This window comes from Haliaeetus leucocephalus, unplaced genomic scaffold, assembly GCF_000737465.1.
Source record: "Haliaeetus leucocephalus isolate CR32 unplaced genomic scaffold, Haliaeetus_leucocephalus-4.0 Scaffold1007, whole genome shotgun sequence".
In the NCBI taxonomy this organism is placed as follows: domain Eukaryota; kingdom Metazoa; phylum Chordata; class Aves; order Accipitriformes; family Accipitridae; genus Haliaeetus; species Haliaeetus leucocephalus.
Window position 1 is genome coordinate 2,772,366 of NW_010973443.1, and position 24,012 is coordinate 2,796,377.

Sequence of the window (24,012 nt, forward strand, 5' to 3'; positions counted from 1 at the left end):
CCAGGAGCTGTCCGAGGTGCCGAGCCGTGCGGGGCCGGGCGGTGTCCGAGGGGCCGAGCCGTGCGGGGCCGGGCGGTGTCCGAGGGGCCGAGCCGTGCGGGGCCGGGCAGCACCATGGTGTTCGCTCCAGGTAAGGGCAGCCGCTTCCCGCGCCCAGCCGGTGGAGCCCAGCGGGAAGGCCCCGACCGTGCCGGAGAGCTGCTCCGGGGGGCTGCGGGGGAGGGGGTAACGGCTGAATCAGAGCTGCCGCCCAGCAGGGACAGGCGGTTTCAAAGAGGACGGCTTAGCTTAGGATGGGTTTAGCTGCGGAGCTGGAGGTTAGGAGGGTCACCCCTGTGGTGCCCACCACGGACAGGAGCCTCCTATACGAGTGTGCAGGGGAGTGTGCTTGTCAGACTGCGCAAAAGGGTCAGGAAGGGGGACGTGGCCTTGCAGCAACTGGAGAGCGAGTCCCCACCCTGGCACTCACACCGGTGGCTGCCAGTGAGACACCCTCTGAAACTCATGGAGATATTTTACAAATTTCCACCCCACCCCACCCCCCACCCCGCCCCAAGTATTTGAATGGAAGAGAACAGAAAGTTTGTTCAGTCCAGTTTTTACTGGAACAAAATTGGGGACTTCAGCAGGAGCTCATGTCTAATGCAAGACCTCACTCTATAAAGATGCAGAATCTCTGCTGTGTAGTCTATATGTGCTACACCAGAGAAGAAGGGAAGGTATAGAGCATGTGCATTGTACTTTGTACATTCTGCTGGGAAATAGGCAGTTTGTTGCTCAGAAAGGGTTGAGAGGCCCAGTAGCTCCAGGATATAAACGTAAGTCATGCATAATATCTTCTGTAGTGAAATGACTTGAAATTAACTTCTTTAAAGATGTGTAATTGTCAGCAAAAATAGAAAAGGGAAAGTAAAGGCTGCAACGTGACAATGAGTGACTATTAATGCCTTTGTTTTGCAAAGCTAACAGAAGTTTTGTCTTCCTTTGAAATTCTATATCGAGTCTGTGAAGGGATAAGAATTCAAAAGCTTTATACCTTCATTAAAAAAATGATCTTGGGGTTGACTTCACTAACTCAACAACTCAGCAAAGTCTAATTTTCTGAGAAATTAATATCCTTTTTCAACAATCAGAAGTTCATTTTGTCTCTAACTGCCCAGTTGCTGTCTAATTTCATACTTTCCCATACATCATGTTCTGAAATTGGGACCAAGTTATTTCTCTTAATAGAACCACCCACTGTTTTTTGTAGTACACCTTTCAGTATTAGTGGCTCTTTTCTGAACTCCTTTTATCTGACAGTCTGTTACCATTAACTGTACTCATTTTTGAAATGCACCGTGGGACTGGAATACTGCAGGAAGGGTTTACCTCTAAAATAATGAAAACATGCTCATCTTCGTCAAAGGCTGACAATGAACAAGCCCCAAATCTCATTAGTAACTACATGAATTGTTCTTTTCACAACTCTAATCCATACAGAAAAAAAAATAAATTTGTCTTGTATAGTCATTTTTCTTCAGTCTGCTTTTATTCAAAGAAAAGCCCATGGTTTCCTTGTAAATGTTGTCATAATATACATTGGGTAAGTGGGAATTTGTAAAAGAGATGATAAAGCAATCAGAGGGGCTTGACAATCTCTTGTATTCAGAAAGAGCAAGCCTGAGTAGATTGCATTATTTTATTGCTTTTCTTCACTGTAAATCAGCCCTGCCCTGGCATTGTCTCTTCTCCGGATACTTTAAAAAAAATTAAAATATCAGGGTTTTGTACATCTTTAACACCTTCATAGTACTTCAGGCTATATGATACAGGAATTCTATAAGTTTACTAAGAATTTGTGTTTCATTTCTTGAGTCAACTTTCTGATTTTATATCGCTGTGATGAATGACCTTATTTTCTGTTTCATTTATTTGTTGGGTGTGGGGGGGATGGGAGGAAGAAAAAGGTTTGTCTAACTATAAATGGTTAGGCTCAGAATGATAAACATCCTTCCAGGAGAGAGGTGGAAAAAAAGAAAAGGAAAGAAAACAACAACAAAAAGGAAACTCTCTTCCAGGAAAAATAATGGAACTTGTTTATCTGAAGGCAAAGGTAAGATTTTGTATGTGAATAAGATGATGCTCTCTTCCTTAAGGTAGTGGATACATTATTGCAAAGCATGAATTATCATGCTGTGTTTATAAACTGTTAAGTAGAAGAAGCTTACCAAGTTTAAACATATGTTTTGAAAGGTGAAGCCAGCTGACTGTTGACTGAATAGATACTTTCCTGTTAAGCTTCAGCACTTTTCCCTAAATCTTAGAACAAGCTACTATATTAAAAAAAAAAACCCAAACCCAACACCTCCCACAAAAAAACCTACAAAACAAACGAACACCACCCCCACCACCCCCCTCCCCCAAAAGAGGCCTGGATATTAGTGAGCTAGATAGATCAAAATTGTTACAAAAAGGCCGCTATTTCATGTTCAAAATTGGACTTTCTGGCTTATTCTAGGCAGTAGGTTGCTATTTACAGGTATGCAAAAAGCCACTATTCATATGTGATCTTTCTTCATACCCAGTTTTAATTAACTCTGAGTCTGTTCTGGAAAAAGGAACTGAGAAAAGTACATTCTTCCTTACTTGGTTTAATCTGACTGGGGCTTCATTGCACTTTATCGTGCTGGTTGACTGATGATAGGTTGTTGTGTAGGAAATGCCATGCAAACTCTATGAGATGTCTGGGAGTTTATTTTACCTGGAGGATTCCCACATGACGTGCTACCCTTACAATAGGGGATGATCCATGTAATGGAAATGCGGACAAAGTACACATTGCAAAATTTAGCTTCTTTACCCTGAATTGAACTGCTTTAGGCAGCCTGAGAAGTAGACAGAAAAGTGTTACTGATTGTCACATGTAAGGATGGAGATATGCACGGGACTACAGTAAAGAAGCATGAAATGTCAAGGTTTTGGATTAGGTCAAAAAGCAAAGAGAAGTCATCATTGTTGAGTTGGCAGATTTTCTTAGGAGACTTCAGAAGATAGTGCATTCCAGAATTTTAAAAATACCACTACCAAATTAGCTTATAAAAGATTGATAACTATAAATGATTCCACAGATTAAATATCTGTCCTTGTAAGGTAAGTAATGAAGAGTTATTAAAACATTTATTTGTTCTAAAGCATCAACAAAAACTATAGAATGCAGCAAGCTTTCTTCTGTTACCACATCATCAGTTCACAAAGGAGTAATTACTTCCAATATCAAGCTATCTGGTCAATAATAATCTTATTTTTGTTTTTAAATGAACCTGTAACATCTAACAATAATTTAAAATGTCGCTAATCAATATCGTGCTACTTCTTTGCAAATTGCTTTCAGTTACTTTTCCCAAAAATTACCTTGGGGCATATTCCATGCTTATTTTCAGCCCTAAAACTTTTTCAAGTGGAAAGGTAAAATAAAATTTAAAGTAATACTGTTTACTTCTGATTTGCCTCAACAAGCAGGATACAGAGGTGGTTTTCATGCTCCAAGGATTTTTTTCTGATGCTATTTTGTACGTGAGTCACTCACTCATGTCTTAGACTTTTGCCCTTATGTGTGTGTACTGATACAGCACAAAGATGGCCTGCGTTTTTAAAACTAGCTTGGGAATAAAGTTAGAAAGCTGTTAAGGATATCTGAGCTCTGCCTAATGGTTTTTCTAAGCAACTGTCGCTAAAGTATCATTTCAGTGATTATGTTAGTATATTTTGAGAATTTTACTCTATAAGGTAAGACCGTAAAAATTACCAAATTACAGTCTCATCATTGCAGGCCATCATTGATTCACCCAGTCAGTACTGTACAGAGCTGTGTTTGCTTGAATAGGAATTTGTATTTTTGGCTAAATACCTTTTAGAAAGGAATCAGTTTTGATCTGAATACATCAAGAAAGATTGCAACATCTACATCGGCAGCTTGTTTCAGTGTCTGAACATTTCCATCCTTTAAGCTTGCATCTACTTTGATTTGTGTGATTTCATCTTTCAGGTGAATCTTGTTGTTTTTCAGTGTAATTTGAAGAATTCCTTCTTACTTGACATTTTCTCCATAACTAGAAACACACAGGCTTTACTCATGACCCTGCAATCCCAAAAGAAGGAGGAGGAGGTAGAACTCATTTTTGTATCAACATTTGTATGTAAAAAAAAAAAGATGTTTAAAGATACATTAGAGAAGTCAGAATATTCACTGCTCAGCACCTTTTTCTTACAATAGCAATAGCTTTTCAACTAGCTTTTCAGCAGTACAGCTGTTCTTAAAATTTTTAAGCTAGAAGCATAGCAGACTTGCATAATGACACTGAATATCAGAAGCGCATCCTGTACCAAACATTTTAGGAATCTCATTAAACTGCAATTGAAGACATAGCAGCTGCACACTGAAACAGATGTGCTTACTTGTCTGAATAGTCTTGATCTCATCTAGTGGAAAAGCTGGGAAAGCAACAACCTGTTGTGCTGCAGGATGTGAAAACATGAAATTTCTTGTTAGCCTTTTTCTTTTTTCAATTATACAGTTACAGGTGCTGTGGAGGACCCTGTCCGTAATGCAGACCAAGACACTATGGAGGCACCTGTTAATGAATGGAAAAATTACTACCAATAACTTTACTTTTCTGAAGATAATCTGTTGTGGGATATCTCCAGTGTTTGTGCTCAGTGTGGTACTCCGAAACTCTCAGTTATGAAGTGCCTTTCACCCATGAGAACCATTGTAGTAAGGCAGGGCACAGTCCTTGTCCCTGTTAACTGCTGTGCTACATTCTGCTAATGCTCCAAGTTCTGCGCTACCAACACCCACCCCCACTAATATAATAGTAATATTGTAATAGTATATACATGTAGGATTCTTTCTTATGAGCTTAATGTTGACAAAGACCATGTTATGGACATAATTTGGAGGCTACAGGCAAGGCTACTTTGCAGACCTCATGCAGTCTGATATAATGGTTTTCTTGTCCAGAATTTGTGATGGCTGGTATGAGTATGAAGGCCAGTTGCCTCCCAAAAGTATCTGACAATGTACTTGCAGCTAAGAGCTCCCAACAATACCTCAAAGTGTTTGCTGCCTGGAGGTAAGGAAATTTCTTGGGGTTTTTTTGCTGAGGAAAAATTATTTCTTGTGCTGACCTCTCCCCAATAACACATTGATCTTTCCCCTGCTGTGAAATTCCACTAGCAGATCTCACTAGTGAGGTGAAAGAAAAAGTTAGTTCATAGATATTCAGAAATGTGATGAAATGAGCAAGCTTAAAAAGTAGTCAGCAGTCCTAGGAGCAATATTTCTTTAAAGTATGATTCAACATAGTGTTAAAAACTGGCACAGAATTTACTTTTTCAAATTATTATTAACAGAACTGAAGGCTTAAATAAGTAAGGCTGGCACCTTTCACTTGCATATCACTGGGCTGAATCCTATTAGGATTATAAGGTTATAATATTATTATATTATATATTATTATATTATATATTAACCTTATTATTATAAGGTTAGCAGTGAAAAGAATCCTGTCTTCTCAGTGGCTGTGTAGTGGCCTATATTGAAGGAGTTGTTCATAGTTGGGGGATGGTTGTAATATGGCATAGAGTCATTATTAACATCCTTACTGGCACTGTGTATGGGATCCATGTATTGAGCAGGAAGGTCAAACAGTGAATGTACAAAAGGAATGAGTTACACTGACCTCTAAGATATGTCCCTCCAAATCATTATTCTTCTAGATGAATTGCTCTGTTGTACTTGTTATAGACATAAATAATAGGATTTCAACCTTGCAAGCTTTATCATGATAATGGAAATTAAATGCACTTACTGTAAAATACAGTGAATAGGTAGATTTATTCCTATACCTTCAATGTTGTCTCTTAAGGATTTTATTAAGGACACAGTCTGTCATACTAAGTTTACAAATACTAAGTTAAGCAAAAATTCTTTGCAAATAATGTATTAATAATTTCTTTATAGGCTTTCTGAAATTATCTGCTTACTGGTTACCCATTTGTAATGTGTTCTTTCTCTAATAATTTGCAAGCTCTTACGGAACAAGATTTATTATTTTTTAAGGGATTGCAATTGGGGCAGAATCTTTACTGATGTTAGCAGAAACGAAAAGGTGACCTGAATAGCCATAAAATGCTTCAGGTTCCTTCAGAATGCCTTGCCAGGGAAGTCAAGGCAGGTGAGCTCTGTGCTGCTATCATCTGAGCTTGCAAATGCCTGTAGTCATGTTATCAGAAGATGCTGTTTTCCTTCTTCAAGAAAGTCTGAAATTTTCTGCCTGAAGAGGTAAATTGAGCCATATTCTACTCAGGTATTTCTCTAATGGTAAGGCAAATATAATCTCCTGTGAATTACCTATATTTGCTTCATTTTGTAGTATGCGTATTTGATATAATGACACTGTATTTTCTTACTTTGATCAGTGAATCCGTTCACCATTTGTCAATATGGAGGGGGTGTATATCCATTACTACTTCTGTTAAATACTTGCAGATTGACATTACATTTTGTCTTGAAGTAAGTTTTCTTAGAGCAGAAAATATTTCTCTGGGAAGTTAGAGAATTAGCTTCAAGAGGGGAAAACAGCATGTCATGGCATCCTGTTGCAAACAGGGATTCCATCAAGATTACAGCTATGAAAAAAAACTGGTTTTTAACTCTTTCAAGGTGCACTTTAAACTTATATAATCTCTGATTCTCTTGTGAGCTTGTGTATATACATACATACATATATATATAAAATCTCAGCCTCAATTACTAATAGCCTTATGTACAGCTTTCAAACTCTGTTTACATTCTAAAATAAGCAGGAAGGTTCTTGTATGCTGTTTTGTGTGTATGCAAATTTAGGTTGGGTTGTTTGGTTTGGTTTGGGGTTTGGTTTTTTTTTAGAGATAAGGGCTAGACAATTTCTGAAATGAGACTCTGAATAACCTGGTATAAGTTGAAACACATCTAAAATGTAGCAGAACATTTTCACTGATTTGCTGGCTTTTGACAGGTTATATAACCTCTTCCCTATTTTTTTCACTTCAAAAAAAAAAATCAGGTTCAGATATAGCAAATTTTAATTAACTTGTACATAGTTCTTCAATACCAAAAACCACAAAGCATTGCAGAAATATAAACACAACAGCTAGCAAAATAAACCTTTAGTAGTGGAATATGCCTCCATTGAAAACTTTCCGTTCACTTATGCTATACAGTGGTGGATACCAAAAGTATTCTAACACCTAGCAAAGCTAGGTATTTCGGTGGGGATTCGTGCAAGTCCACCAGTGACCTTTTTGCTACAGATTCAGAAGGCCTAAATGTTATTTAGCTTTCTGTGCTTAATGTTTTCTTTTTGACTAGGAATCTCTGAGCACCTAAACAGTAGAAAATAGAAGGCAGAGGGAATTAGATGACGTATGGGTCACCTGTATCTGTGCCATTGGACCTCTCCCTCTATGGGAGAAGCATAGCATTTGATGCAGAGAGATTTCTTATTTCAGTATTTGAAGTGTGTTCCCTAAAAGAAATAGCAAAATTGTACAGGTGAAGAGAATTTAAATTGTTCATTAACTTTGGAGCAGCTGGTCCCAGATGCTCTTCAGGAAGTATCTTATTTTTAATACACTGAATTCTAGCCTAGGAGTTAAAAGCCCTCATAAATTAATGTTAGTTTACAGTATTAGACCCAGAAATTTTCCTGCTGGGACCAAAATCTGAGTATCACACTTACAGGTGTGGCAGAATTTTCAGTGGCTACTACTTCGAACTACATCCAGTCTTCAAAGCTGAAAAGACATAGTCCTTAAGGAATGAATTTATTGCTATATGTGAAAATACCTAGAAAATATATAAAATGAAATGTATAATCTGTTTTTAGTTAATCTTATTAAAGTAGGGCAAGAAATCTTACTAAAACATGTTGAGAAAATGCTTAAGAACAGATAATGTACCTGTAGATCCCAACAACCTCTTAATCTAAAAAAGTTTGGACGCTTCATTTTGGCTGGCATATTTCAAATAGTATGAAATAACTCACTGAAGTCTTTAAAAAGATAACTTTTATATAGCACACAAACCAAAGACTTCCAGATACTCTTTTGTCTTAAGAAAGAGCAAAACTCAGTGGGAAAAAAATTTTCAAAAACTCAGTTCAGATATAGCTAACATCTGGATAAAAAAAAGATACAATAAAGTATTACTGTGGTGATATTATTATGTCCTTTGAGACAGTTTATCTGCATTTCTGCTCTTTTCCTTCACCCTTCCATTCCTCCTGGATTTGTCTTCAGAGCAGGGTTGTTCCAGCTTCATTCTTAAAACTTGTTTTGAAGAGCAAAGTAGTCCTGATACAGGACTCCTCTTCCGTGCTGGTTGCACAGCAGGAGTTAAGGAGTGAGGTTAGGGCAGAAAATATATCTGAACTGAGCCATGACTTTTCTAGTGAAAGTGAGTGTTAAAATCCCCTGCATACTTCAGGTTAGGGAATAGGAAAAATACAACAATCCTACATGAAAGTACTTTTAGCATTTCTGATATATTCAGTGTCCTCCCTTCTTCCTCAAGGAATCAGGGTAACTGAGTATTGCCCTCAGATACTTGACAGCTATCAGTGAGGACTTCACAAGGCTCCGTTTTGGAACATGAGAAACAGTACTGGACAGAATTAACTCTAATACATTTCTTATTTAATTTTTTTAAGATAAATTTACACCTTCATTGTAGGACCTTTTCATGAGGTCTCTGAACTGGCATCATTACTGACATTAAGACAAATCGGGTCTCTAATGCTGTAAATAGCTTAATGACACTCATGCATAAAGTTGGATTTGTGCACTTGTTGGAAAGCCTGCAGCCCTGGCTGACTGCCGTGTTCATTCATTCTAGATGTAATTAACATGACTTGTCATCATTTCCTGATTATGGATGCTGTGCAGCCTCATATTTTAATCTCTTCTTCAAATTAGGCTTCTAATGCTGAAATTGTAGCACCAACCTATAAAGCAAATCAAAGAGGGAGATTTTTTAACCATTTGAATTCACAGGTTACAAAAGTATTCGCCAGAAGAGGCTCACCTGTAACTTCCATTCTTTGGCTGGCAGGTTGGAGAGATATGTCACTGCCTAATGACAATGGGAGGTTAAAGAACTGAACTTTGTTTCTTTTAGTAGAAGAATATCAATATTGATGCAGAGAATGTTACTGTTAATTACTACAACATATACATGTATGTTATGTCATTACAAACATGCCAGGTTCTTTAATTTTTTGAAAGGTCTGCAGTTTATAAACACAATTTAGGTAATATCCTGCAACTTTTTTCCATAAATACAGCTCCCATGCATCCATACTGTACCTTGTGATGAAGTCTTACCATTGCAGTCTTGCTTACTTATACTTCCATTCCATTTAAAAATCTTGTTAGTACTGTCAGTTGGATTATAAAAATTACAGTAGTAATTTTCAATAGAATTGAAATAGATTTACCAGAGAGCAGTATTTTCATTGGATTATTATTAATTCTTACTAATAAAGGAAAAAAATTAATTCTAATGGTGCAGAAAATAGTACAATGGTTAACTAGTGCAATCCAAAGCAATATGTTGATAAACAAATAGTAAATTTTCTGGTTAAAGGATATACCTGCATAATCTTATGTAAAAATGAAGAAAGAATATTTGCTTCTTGGCTCTTTCAGCTTCAGAAATTTCGCATAAATTAAAATTGTAGCTAACAGGGGAATACATTTTGGGTAATAGTGAGTTCCAGATTGCTCAGAAGTTTGCTTAGAAGAATGTGATTTTTGTTGTTAGTTTTAGATATTGTTAAGCTCAAAGCTGTTTACACAAACAAAAACTTCTTTTTTTCCAGATGAGCAACTTTAGTGGTATTCATTTGCTGGAATTAAACTTAATTTATTATTTCTGTGAAGCAGAACATAAACGTTTGACCTTTGATGCATGGCCCTTGGGATTCATGGAACCTGTCATATAAGCTAAGCTGTTCTCTTCAAATGCAGTGGTTGTATTGTGCCTTGAGACAGAATGAGACCTAACCTGCAGGAAGACATGATGAGCTGCATAAATGTCACATGCTTTGAGGAAAGGTGAATTAAAGTTAAAGGCATTATTTTTCTCCTGGGAAAAGCAGTAACCTCATATAGGTGATGAAGCAAAAGGGATAACTGAGGGACAGTAGAAGTTTCCTGAGGTTGGATGTATGTTCATGATCGTGCATGCTCATGCATGACTAATGTCTTCTCAAAAAGTATGGGATAAATTATTTCTAGTCCATGTTCTCCAAGAGCCCAAAGTTCCTTCCTACCACAGTTTATTCACCATTTAGACCCAGCTCTCTTTTCACATGAGAAATGTTGCTTCTGTTTCCTTCTGAATCACTGATTCTGCACCCACTGAAAGGTGTCTCCTTCTCCAACAGTTCATTGCCAGCATTAGTGGATCTGGGATGGACATACATCTTTGCAAGAGCAAGGTCATGCCTGTGGTATTTTAGCTTCATGATAGTATTCCCAACAATCCTATGAAAAGATACAGTAGAGAACTTAACTGCTGATTCAAACAAATGACCTGTTGTTGAGTGTTACTTAGTAGGAGTGTTTATAAGGCATATTAAATTTATCTTGTAGCAAGCTGAAAGGGAAAAGGCATGAGGGATATGAACCGAAAGTGCAGGAGACTACTTTGATTGCAGGCTGGAAAGGAAGTGAAGTGTGTAAATGAGAAACGCTCCATGTACAACCAGAGCAAAGTTCTTCAAGGTTTAATCTGTGCTAAATGCTCTTTCTCTGTAGCTGTAATTTTCCATGTATACTTACTTTTCTAGGCATATTCCATAGTCTGGAAACATCACAGAGAATGTAAAGTCTCCCACACAAGATGTTCTTGGGCTTAAACTAATATCAGTTCTAGTAATTGAAATGAACACTTGGAATCTACCTCAAATGCTTTTATTCTTTTTCCAAACTACTAGCCTATTTTCCTTCATGGGGAACATCTTCAAGCGAGCCAAAGGAATTTTGAGGTACTGATATACGGCACTAGTTGTAGATCAAAGTGGAATATGTGACTGACTCCTGAAGTCAGTCCAAGATTTTGAAGTTTTTTAAATCTCTCACAGTATACTTTACATTGCAGAACCAGGCTGGAGTTTGCAAATTACTTTTCATCTGCTATGTTAGTTGGCATAAAACTTACCAAGTGAAAGATAAGGTAATAAAAAGATGCTAAAGAGAATTTGTTATGTCTTAATGATAAAATTGCTGCCTTGGATTTAACATCACTTAACCTGGATTTTTCAATTCTCTATTTACAGAATTAGGGTGCTGGGTTCCTGTATAAGTCAGGTAAGCAGGAGAGAATAAGTAGAAAAGATATTCTGACATCAAGAGAAAAAAGTAGTCATTAGACAAGGATAACTAGTAGGCAGAATGCTGTTTCTGCTATCCTGCAAGTTTTTCCCAGCAATTACTTCAAGTGACCTTTTGTCATGGAATTTTAATTAAACTAGTTATTCTTCAAATCTTAAAAAAATCATAGATACAATTAATTTTTATCTTATCACCCTAGTAACTCTTATTTTGATTAGCTAAACACTGAATACTTAGACAACAAGAGCAATGTCTCTGTTTTACCAAATTGAAAAGATGCAGTTCTTAAAATGCCTGATTAATTCTATAGGCACTCAAATTTCTGCCTTTGTTTATATCCACAGCAGTCTGTATTTCAGCAAGGTGGAGCAGTTTGATAGATATGTTCCAGCTCAGCCCCTTTGGTATCCTTGCATGAATCATCTCTGCTTTCCTTGGTCAATCTCTCTCTTGCTCAGACTAGGTCCAGCATATCAATAAATGAGCTTCTCAGAAAACAGCTTTGTGCTAACTGCTTTCCTTGAAATGAATAATTGGAAGAAGAGGATGGAGTGGGAATGCTTTTCCAGAGACTGCTGTTTACTCCTTCAGGAAGTGGAAAAGTTGGGTTTTATGGCAGCCTCACCAGCTAGAATCACAAGAAGGCAGAAGGCTCGAGGTTGGAAGGGACCTCTGAAGGTCATCTTGTCCAACTCCTGCTCAGGCAGGGTCACCTAGAACCATTTGCCCAGGATCATGTCCAGATGGGGCAGCTGTGATGGACACCAGACACCCAGGGGAGCTGGACGCTCACGTCTGACTGCTTGACATGTCTGGATCCTGGCTGGCAGCCCAGCTACTATGTGTAACTGTCCCAGCACAGGCTCAGACCTCTACATAGTGTCAGATATCCCCCTCAAAAAGGGCTATTATTTTCACTCTTGCTTCTAATTTAGATGGTCAGCATAAGCTGCCAATGTTCTCATTGTTCACATCACCCCAGGCCAACAGCTTTGACTCCGTCTGTTTCCAAAGCCAGTTAGCTGTTGTTACCTGGGTTACTATCACCCTGTGTTACACAAATGTAAAATTCTTAAGAGTTTGAGCTGCCTTATTTCCTTTCTGTGCATACCTAAACCATCAGGCAGGGCAGAAGTAGGCCAGAGGTTTGGGGTTCTCTGTTCTTGGTTTGTTTTCCCAGCAAATAGAATAATCACCTAATGAGTTAGAGCTGGGCAGACATAATCTAGGTCTCACTTATCTGAGTGGTGCTTTCAGGCAGGCTTTGCTCCAAGATAAACAACTGAAAAACTCAGGTAGAAATTCACTGGAAAACTGCTTTTTTCAGCTGGGTGTTACTGTGGATGGCATTCCCAATGTAAAAATATTTAAAGTACAGATTTTGTAGATTAAGTGGCAAGAACCACATAAATAATAAAGCATTCCTAAGGAAAGAAAACTGAGTAATTTTCAACAACAATGTGCTTAATGTCAGTATGGTTTTAACAATAAATTCTGGGTTTTTTTATGGCTATAGGGGTTGGCAAATTTTTCACATTTCATGTAACCTCAGAGTCCAGTCCAGCATACTCATTTGTATTTACGATTTCATGTTTATTCATGCTTTTGTTAATATATTATTTTCTGAATATTAGCTGAGTTGGCTGATCTTTCTCAGCCCAGCAAGAAGACTAATTCATTGTGTAATACAAAGTAAGTTCATATTTGAGTAATAAAGAAATATCTGTATTTTACTGTTAATTAACATTGAATTTTATCAAAAACCCCGACTGTTTCAAGTGCTGAGGTGTGGAGCAACCTGAATCAGGGAAGCTGACTGTGCCAAGAATTCAAGTGATTCCATTCAGTCAGCTTTTCCAGCTTAAAGCATGTTTTCTAAGTTTTCATGGTTTTAACCTCTTCATTGTAGACAAACTTTGTCATCTCAGTACAGTTGCAGGTTTTTTAAAAAATTATTCAATTTCAGTAGAATTAAACCACATTTATTATTTTACTTTTAGCCAGAACATGTATAATATGAACATGATAGAAGTAAGTATGTTTTCTGAAGTCCTTTCAAATAAACATGGGAAATAATGAATTATTTCTTTCTCATAGAGTAAGCTTTGATCATTTTGCTGTTGGTTGTTTTGGGCTCACAGATCATGGAATCACAGAACCACAGAATGGTTTGGGTCAGAAGGGACCTTTAAAGATCATCTAGTCCAACCCTCCTGCCGTGAGCATGGACATCTTTCACTAGACCAGGTTGCTCAAAACCCCATCCAGCCTGACCTTGAACACTTCCAATGACGGGGCATCCACTTCTCTGGGCAACCTGCTCGAGTGTCTCACCACCCTCATCATAAAAAAAATTTCGTCCTTATGTCCAATCTAAATGTACCCTCTTTCAGTTTAAAACCGTTGCGCCTTGTCCTGTTGCTACAGGCCCTGGTAAAAAGTCTCTCTCCATCTTTTTTATAAGCCCCTTTTATATATTGAAAGGCTGCAGTAAGGTCTCCCTGGAGCCTTCTCTTCTCTGGGCTGAACAACCCCAACGCTCTCAGCCTGTCCTCATAGGAGAGGTGTTCCATCCCTCTGATCATTTTTGTGGCCCTCCTCTGGACCCGCTCCAACAGGCCCATGTCTTCCCTGTGCTGAGGACCCCAGAGCTGGATGCAGCACTCCAGGTGGGGTCTCACCAGAGCAGAGTAGAGGGGAGAATCGCCTCCCTTGACCTGCTGGTCACACTTCTTTTGAAGCAGCCCAGGATACTGTTGGTTTTCTGGGCTGCAAGCACACATTGCCAGCTCATACCCAGTTTTTCATCTACCAGTATCCCCAAGTCCTTCTTCACAAAGCTGCTGTCAATACATTCACCACCCAGTCTGCATTGACATTGGGGATTGCTTTGACCCAGGTGCAGGACCTTGTCCCTTCCCTCAAGTTTATCAGATCTTAGTAGTGTCTTCTTTAAGGTAAACAAGTGATTCTACTTTTTGTCTCTATCTTAAATTTCCTTGCAAAAAATTCTTAAAGAACTTTGGGAATTTCTCACAATTCTACATGTGGATGTCTATAAAAGCAGCTGACCTCTGTTTTATTTCTCTCAGGACATAATTCTTAATACATGGCTTTAAAACAGATAGCAAAATACAAATCCTGTTTAATGAAATACTTGAGCACAGCAGCCAATTGAGAAAGAACTATGATTATCTTAAAAATCTTTCAAATCAAATCTAGTGATGTAAATAAGCCCCTAGCCTAAGCATTTCAATTAGCAACCATGACTACATTTTCCTAAATGCCAATACATCACCTTACACCACCTTAATTCAGAATTACTTTTTTTTATATCAAGATCAACTTTGAACATTACACAGCATGCTTTATAGTCCTGCCAAATTGTCATTTGTGTTAGGAATTACTTCCAAAGAGAAACCTCTTAAACTATTCTTCATTATCAAATGTCAGTATTCACATTACTTTGTTCTTCTCCAGATTTTAGCACTTTGGCAAAACAAGGAAGTATGACATAAGAAATACATATTTGTCAGGTTGCTATAGAGAATGTTGGGATTCAGGGGTTTTTTTTCTATTTTACCTATAGCAAACTGAGCATTTTGTAATGCTTTTGCAAATATTTTTGCAAATGTAGCTAAGGATTAATAAACTGACATTTAACAAAATTTTGTACCTTGAAGTCAAATTGGAATTTGATGGATGAGGGCTTTTAATCTGAAGTAAAAGTAAATAGAAATGTTAATGAAACGGTTTTTTCTCTGTATGGTGGTGAGGGAGAACATGTCAGGCTTGCAAAATGAAGTCCAGTTCCCCATCCAGAAGCGCACCTGAAGTCAAAAAGGATGCGATTCACAACTGGATGGAAAACACTCCTTCCCTGTCTTGCTGCAAAATGCAGCTGTGCTTGTTTCAGCTGTGAAGCCACAGCTGTCCAAAGTCTCCCCCTTCATTCAGTCCTGTAGCGCTGAGCACACAGAGGCACTTTCCACCCTACTTCATCATCTTCTGTATTAGCAGGTTTCTTATGCAATAAGCTGTTCCTAAGCACTCTGGGGTTTTTTTTTTTCCTCCTTTTTTTCTATCCTTCAGGTGTTCACAGATGCTTAGTTCCCTTTCTTTGTCGTTTGGTTCTGGCAGGTGAGAAGCCAGGGACGGAGCAAGATGAAGTTAAGCTGCAGAATGCCAGCAAGCAGATTGTGCAGACTGCTATCCTCCGAGCAGTGCAGCAAGTTTCACAGGAGAGCCAGCAAAAGGAGAAACGAACAAACAGCAGTACAAGCCTCCAACTAGAAAGAGGAAAATTAACGAAGAAGCATGAAAAGAAGTAAAGGAGTGGATTGGTTTTTTTCAATCCTCCAGTCTGCAGTGTTTTCAGCCTTCTCTTTAGTATCAGCTGTATTGCTAGTGCAATGTTACTGTTGTAAAGCAAACCAAAGTATAATCACACCTAGACATAGGGTAAAGCTGCAATAGTCCTCAGCTGAGAAATATTAAGTGCATTAGATTACTAACTCCATATTTATGCAGTGCCTCTTAACAGAAACAATAACCATAGCTATAAAAGTAGTTTCAAGCACAAGCTCTTATGGTATGGACTTTCTCAAAAGCTTGCTGCCAGTGCACTTTCATGTAAGTTCTGCGTGCAATGTTTATGTCAGTTCAGCTGGATGGACTCTTCTTTAAGTTACGGGGTTCACTGAAGCTGTCTTCACTGAAGAAATAGTTTACTGTTGAGTGTAGCAGAATGCTTTCAGGCTGCCTTGAAGCACGTGTTTGTACTTTGCTTTGATTAAACATGGACTATGTGAAGTAGCAGTATAAAGTGGATTTGGTAAGTTCTGTGAACCAATTTCTTTTTTCATCTTGGGAAAAAAAAAAAAGCAATCCAGTAAGACTGCAGTGACTGTGATCTATGACTCTGATCATAGACCTATGATCTATGTCTTTTTTTTAAAGAAGTTAAAAGAAGTACTGAAGTTTTAGTCTACTTATTTGAAATACTTCTATACTTCTGCATAAAAATCACTTGTGCCTCAACTATTCTTTTTAATTTTCTTAATATTGAAAGAAGAGAAACTGATGTGCTGATATAGAGTTTGCCAGCTTTTCCTTCAGTTTTGCAACTTTGCTGGGCCTTGATTTACAGAAAGTGAAGACTTGAGTGGCTTTTAAAAAAGGTTTTGAATTTATTAATATCCTGAAGGATGGAAATATACTGTGTCTGAATTCTGTCATCATAGATATTTCTCACCTGCTGGGTATAAAGTGATTTTAGATATTTGCAATTGTTACATAGATTCACCTCAAATAGCACTGCTTTAAGCTGGTAATACAGAACTTATCTTTTAACTGCTCTATAAAGCTGAAAAAATCCATGATGTTGCTGAAAATACAAATTAACTAAATGTAGCTTTCACTTTTATGCTCCCTTACTGTAATGATGATTGCACTATTACACATCTGAAATGAATAACAGTATATTTAATTCTAGAAATGGCTTGTAGCTCTGCTTCAACTGAATTCTTGTAGTAATATACCTAGAAATATAGAGAAGCAGATGCACAGGATCTGCAAAGAAGGAGACAAACTTTTGTCATTGCTTTTCTACTCAGTTAGATGATTCTTAAAGAGACTTTATTTTAAGTAATTGGCTATTACTTACTGTGTCCTACTGCTTGTGTTAAACAATTTCAGGATTCTTTCTCATGGCCAGAGGCTTAGTCATGAATAGCCATGTACTGTAATATTAAGCCTTTGAAATCTGCTTGGTTCCATTTTTTTTTTTTAATTTAACAGCACTGACTCATACCAGATAATGATTTAGCTCAATTTTCTTTCACTTAAAAATGCAAGGAAGAATTTGACATGATTAAAGTTGTTCTAAATCCTCTAATAATGAAAATTGACTTGGATTTCAAGTACACAGTTGGTTCACTTCTATAGACACTGGGTGAATTTTTCTAGCCAAGCAAACTTTGAAAGGTAGAAGTAGTTGGGTTTTGAGGCACATGTGTGTTTGTCATAATAGCAATTTTTTTACCATTAGCTTTTTCATCAGTTGATCTTTGGTTGGGAGGTAGTTATTTTCTAAGCACTCTTTGTAACTGTGCTTTCTGAGAGCCTTAGAAAACTGATCATGAGTAAAGGTTCAATTCTGAGGCTGGTGGTTAGGCAAGTCTAGTGGATGAGAGAGAGCAAGCCTGTTGAAGAGACTCTGGTGCAAAATGGTGTTTGCCACAGACTCACCTACAGTGCTGTAGGAAGGAGAGCTATAGAAGAGCAAAATCCCCATTTCTTTGGGATTATTCTGGGTTTTTTTAATGCTTTTTGCCCCCAGAAATTAGCAATATGTCTCTTTTTATGTTCATGGTGATTATTTTAATAATCTTAATGTAGTTTGGAAACTTGTTTGCATGTCCAATTTTTTTTAAGTCATCATGTTAGAAACAGAGGAATTTCAAAAGCCAGTGAATCCAGGTTTTTGCCACTGCTTCATATGAGCCTATTCCCCTCCTCCTCCCACTATGCTCTTCTACAATATCCCTTTACTGTCCTAGCCCTTTTAGACACACTATTATTCAACCATTAAATCATGCCCATCATTTGCAGTGCTGTCAGAAGTCTAGTATCCTGGAAAGATAAAAATGGTAGGAAGCCTAACAGAGCCTTGAGGAAGTTTTCTATTGTCTCCTATTGAGGAAAAACAAATACTGTAGCTTAAATAGTGTAGTTTTCCCTGAGAGGCAAATAATGCATCTCCTATCTATAGTATATATACTTAAATTAAGGCATGCATTTAGTATCTCCTATTGACAAAGGATGTTCTGCACACCACTTGCATCCAGAACGTGCAGTTGAGATCTGTACCGCATGTGAGAGAAATGCACAAAAGAAAACTTTACCCTTGGCTTGTTATATGCTTACTACATGGTGAAAGCAGGTATTTTTGGTATCTTCACTGACAGATTATATTTTCTGGAGAAAATACAGACTGTAGAAGTTATTACAGGTGTGATGCAGGTCTGATTACAAATAAAAAAAAACTCTTAAAGAAATTCTTAATACCTTACATGTCTCTGGTTTCTCTCATCAAAGAAGGGAAGCAATTCTCAGATTCACTAGACAATCTTATGAAATAAGCAATGTGCTCATGAGGCTTGTAGTAATGAATGCATTATTCAGCACAATAATTCATATCTTAAAAGTACAAGACAATCAAAATGGTATCTATATGTATTTAAAACAAACTCACCACCTTTTAGCACTTATCAGTGGTAAGTAGAAGGATGCACAACTGTGAAAGTGCATTTATCACAACCCCTTTCATGAAGAAGAATCAGGTGTCTGTGACTATCCTGCACTGTGCTTGCTATGTTTTCATTCAGGTCGATTATCACAATTTTGCTACCATAGTTGTGCTATTCTTTGTAAGGTAATCAAGCAGCAACACCTAAATGGAAATTTACGTAGTCACAGCAGGATGTTGTAAGAGATTACTAAATACCACTATTCATAAAGTTTTTGGTTCTGTGCGGTTACATTGGAAATCCCTGCTTTAAAATAAAAAAACAACCTGTGACTTGGAAACAGCTATCTTAATTTTATCATTTCAGAAAAAATAAAAGCATTCTGTGATAATATTATAGTTAAGAGTTGGAAATCCTTGAATATTTATTCAATAGCAAACAACACACCTAAAAGTCTTACAGTGTCTACTCATGTTGTGTCTGATTTTTTTTTGGTGTCTTTTTTAAGTGTCTCAATGTAGTATGTCTACAATGGTAAGTATATAAAAATAGCTATGTAACTATTCTCAATATGACTACCATGAAATATGCTGCAGTTGTTCCTTAAATGTGTGCTAATGTCAAATACAGGGGTTAATGTGTCATTACTGAAGGCTTTTCTAAAAAGTTTGATCTAAATTAGGAGAAAAGATAAGAAGAAGTAAAATAAATTCTTGAAAGGATGTGGGATTCACTCTAAGTCTCTTGGTTACCCACTCAGGTCTGAGAAGAAATTAAATTAATGAAAACCTGAATATTGGCACAGCCTACTTTCTCTTAACAAGTTCCTGCAACACAGAGATAAACTTGTTAAAAGAATTTGTGGGAGTGAGGGGGAAAACCTGAGATGTTGGTTATGTCTTCTTCACCTGACACTCAGTAGAGAGTGAGCAGCAATACAGATAGAGCCTGGTTTCTAATGGATGGGTTTTCTCATCATTGGCTTTTGGTGCCTCATGATAAGCTTTGGCTGAACCTTTTTCCCTATTTTGGGTTTTCCAGAACAAAGGGGTTCTTCTGAGGCCCAATGGGCTTTTAATTTTTGCTGTATCCTGCTGTATTGGGTTTGTGTGCCAAGGTTTTCGTAGCAGGGGTTACAGGGGTGGCTTCAGTAAGAAGCTGCTGGAAGCTTCCCCTGCGTCTGACAGAGCAAATGCCAGCCAGCTCCAAGACAGACCTGCTGCTGGCCGAGGCCGAGCCCGAGCCCATCAGCGATAGTAGTAGCGCCTCTGATAACATATTTAAGAAGGAAAAAAAGTTGCAGTGGGCACAGAAACAGCAGCCAGAGAGAGGAGTGAGAGCATGTAAGAGAAACAACCCTGCAGACACCAAGGTCAGTGAAGAAGGAGGGGGAGGAGGTGCTCCAGGCGCTGGAGCAGAGATTCCCCTGCAGCCTGTGGGGAAGATCATGGTGAGGCAGGCTGTCCACTGCAGCCCATGGAGGTCCACAGTGGAGCAGATATCCACCTGCAGCCCAGGGAGGACCCCACGCTGGAGCAGGCGGATGCCCAAAGGAGGCTGTGACCCTGCAGGAAGCAGGCTTCTGGCAGGACCTGTGGTCCCATGGAGAGAGGAGCCCACGCTGGAGCAGGTTTTCTGGCAGGATTTGTGACCCTGCGGGGGACCCACACCAGAGCATTCTGTGCCTGAAGGACTGCAGCCCATGGAAGGGACCCACCCTGGAGCAGTTCGTGAAGAGCTGCAGCCCTTGGGAAGGACCCACATTGGAGAAGTTCGTGGAGAACTGTCTCCTATGGGAGGGACCCCGCGCCGGAGCAGGGGAAGAGTGTGAGGAGTCCTGCCCCTGAGGAGGATGAAGCAGCGGAGATAAGGTGTGATGAACTGACTGTAAACCCCATCCCCATCCCCCTGCGCCGCTGCGGGTGGGTAGGTAGAGAATATGGGAGTGAAGTTGTGCCTGGGAAGAAGGGAGGGGTGGAGGGAAGGTGTTTTGAGATTTGGGGTTATTTCTTGTTACCCTACTCTGATTGATTGGTAATAAATTGAGTTAATTTTCCCCAAGTTGAGTCTGTTTTGCCCATGATGGTAATTGGTGAGTGATCTCTCCTGTCCTTATCTTGACCCATGAGCCCTTTGTTATATTTTCTGTCCCCTGTCCAGCTGAGAAAGGGGGGGGAGTGATAGAACAGCTTTGGTGGGCACCTGGTGTCCAGCCAGGGTCAACCCACCACACCTGCCTTTCAAAGAGGGCAGAAGTAAGGTCTCTTTTCTCTAATTCTGGAGCTTCATCCATAAAACTTGGTGGATGTGCATGGGTTTTTGTTTTTAAAGACCACTGTGTCTTCCCTGGATTTAGTCAACATGACCGATAATTTCTTTAATCCTTAAGACCGAATGGATAAGCATGCATACTAGCTGTATTTGAGTGCTCTGGGGAACACCAAGAAATAGATACATATTTTAAATGCATTTGCTTCTAAGCTCTTCTTGTCTGCCAGGCAGATTTTCTTTGTTGAATTAACATAAGCAGCTTTTCTTTTTTAATAACTTTTCCTCCAGTGATTTGCTACTTGGATTTGCAATATGAGCTTGCTAGTTTTAACACTAAAACAACAATAGCTCATGTTTAGTTTTGGTTTGATTAGGACACCTGTGGAATTATATATTCCATTGTGGTGTGGCTTTTGTCTTTTCTTTCACTAAAGGTGAGTAGCAACAATAAATAATGTTCTAAAGAAAAGGAAGTGTGGGGTTTTTTTGTCCTTGTTGTGGTGTTGTGCGTGTTTTGGGGTTTTTTTGGTTTGTTTGTTTGTTTTTTCTCCTTCAGTTGCCTATAGCAGGAGACCACATGGGACAGATCATCATGAATCATTCACATGCGTTGTGACAGTAGCTTGGTGTAAAACTTGTACAGAAAGAGAGAAAATTAACTCTCATGCAAGCTGGAAACTGAACTCATCTAAGATGATTCTAAAACATTAGAGTAAGACACTCCTGGTAACTTTAAGGAAAATGTTCCATGTGTGCTTTCAGAGCTGAAACCCATTTAGAAACACCAGCTAGTGAAGACTGTAATTCCTTGCTTCATGATGAGGTGGAAAATGAGCACTACAGTATTGTTCTGAAGACTTAAATACTACCTCCTTGCGTCTATGGAAGACTTTGAATTGTGTCCTTTGGCAGGGTGACCCATTTGCTCCTGCCCTACGGAGTGAATAGCTGCTATTATTTGCACACGTGCATTCATGTGTGCACATGCATCCCAGAAGGTTAAGCCCCTGTCTCCAGTTGCTATACTAGATGTACCTGTAAACATACCTCCTACTAACGCTGTTTCCCCTGATTTCTTTCACATGAGACAGCTCATTCTGAAAATCCTCAGCTACAAGATGAACTACAAAAGCCATCTGCTTCCAGAACAGGGAGAGTGAATATAATAAATTTTCTTTGCCTCACTGATGGGATATTCACCCTTTCCCACAGCTCACCGTATGTGTTTATTTCCAAGGAAGACAACTGTGTTAGCCAGTGTTGTCTTGCCCTCTCTTGCTGAGGGATTACCCATAAAGCAGTGATCTTCAATATTTCCTTCCAAGGCAAAAACTGTTCCTGGGACACAGTTTGCCCTGACTTGTGACAGTTTACTAGGTCCAGCTGACTTCAGATTTTGCATAGACTGCACCCCTGGTTTGTTTTTTTACCCAATATAGTAGAAGAGCAGACTTTCAGATTTGAGTATCTACAGTGGTGAGGATCTAATAATTTGCTTAGTACTCCACTAATTGAAGAAGTTTCTATCTGTGCAGTCCAGCAACAAGTAAAACACGTTGTCAGATCTTGTAATTCCTCCCATCATACTTCCCAGAGTTATAGATACTTTTATACAGCCACTTTGTTTTACTGAGCATTAGACTTCCCAAATCTATAGGCAGGAACAGGAAGTCTTGTCCTCTTCTGTTTAGATCACTGAAACCTGCAGGGAGCAACAGAAGCTGCACTGTTTTGGGAAAATGGTCCTGCTTTTGTGGCTCTTCTGTTGACCTCATATGTTTCTTTATTTTCCTGTATTCACTTCCAGACAGCAGTCAAATAAAGAGATCCACAAAACAGAGATATCTGACATACCAGAGGTGCAAGGATCCAGTATGTCCTTGCATCATCCTCAAGTTTAAAGAAATAGGCCCTATGCCATGCTTCCCTCTGGTAACTGGGTGAAAGAACACAAGGCTGCAAATTTCTCTATTTCCTTGGCACTTGAGACACGGAGATGCCACCAAGTCAAGAGCTGTTTCAGCTCAGAAGGTACACAAACTCTTCCTTCTGTTTGCTAAAGCTGGCTTCAAAGATCAGCACCTGAGTCAGGCGACAACTTGCTCACCACTGTGCTCAGAGGAGCTGGATGGGTGAGAAAGAAACATGTCTCAAGCCGGGCTCCAAGGAATAAAACTTTGCAGAAGGCACTGGGCTTCTACCTGACCAGGAATATTCCTCCACCAGGTGGAGCGGTTAAACAAGTCCTTCCTTGTGTGGGGTTGTGTTGGTGTTTTGTTTGGTTTTTTTTAATAAAAAAAAAAAAAAAAAAAAAAAGAAGGAAAGAAGCCCTTGGGTGCTCCATGTTCACTGCCAGGCAGGAAAGCAAACACAGTACTCCAGCATACAAGTTTGGAATTCAAGACTGCTCTTCAGAGTACCTGACCTTCAAAAAACCATTTTCTTCAAGGCCAAATTGGCACATCTGCTTCTGTAATTTGACTTGTACCTTCAGCCTTTTCTCCTCTTCCTTATAATGCAAGGAAACACTGAAGTTTGCAAGATAAAGTTAACCTCCACTGTTTGGTTGGGGGTTTTTTTTTGCTTGCTTTTTTTTTACTCCAATTAACCTGTACTGTTATCTCTCAGGGTCACCTTTTTTCCTTGCTCTGAAAAAAATGCTTGAGAAAAAAAAATTGGATCAGTCCTGTACTCCCTGTTTTAATCTTTGTGTTCCAGCATATCTGACATAACAAGTTTTTCCTTGATTTAGGTAAAACCCCCTGTCATTATTGCATCTTTCATTCTTTAAACAGTTTTCCCTGTACCTGCATTGTGTGTAGAAGCAGAACTGTAGAAACTACTGCCATGTTATGATTCTGAAGCTGCAAAAAATTCTGTATATCATATATACACTAATTCCTTACTTCCTTGAAAAATCCCTTACTCTTAGATTTTATAACTCCATCTGCCCTGATAAGAACTAGGTTAACATCTATTTTGCCTGCTGCAGGCTAGAAGGCTTCTCTGCCCCGCCCCCCCCCCCCCCCCCCCCCACCCACCCCACCCCGCCTATGTTTGTGTTTTTTTTTGC

General features: G+C 38.8%; 1 protein-coding gene across 1 annotated transcript in view; it reads left to right on the forward strand.

Moving 5' to 3' along the window:
- The window catches only part of LOC104842490 (chromosome unknown open reading frame, human C18orf42), a 21,193-nt gene extending 4,261 nt beyond the window's left edge, over positions 1-16,932 (forward strand). The window contains exon 3 of the mRNA XM_010584839.1: positions 15,559-16,932. Coding sequence (XP_010583141.1) covers positions 15,559-15,749 — 191 coding nt within the window. The 3' untranslated portion in view covers positions 15,750-16,932. The remainder of the gene's footprint in view (positions 1-15,558) is intronic.
- Positions 16,933-24,012: the final 7,080 nt, after the last annotated feature.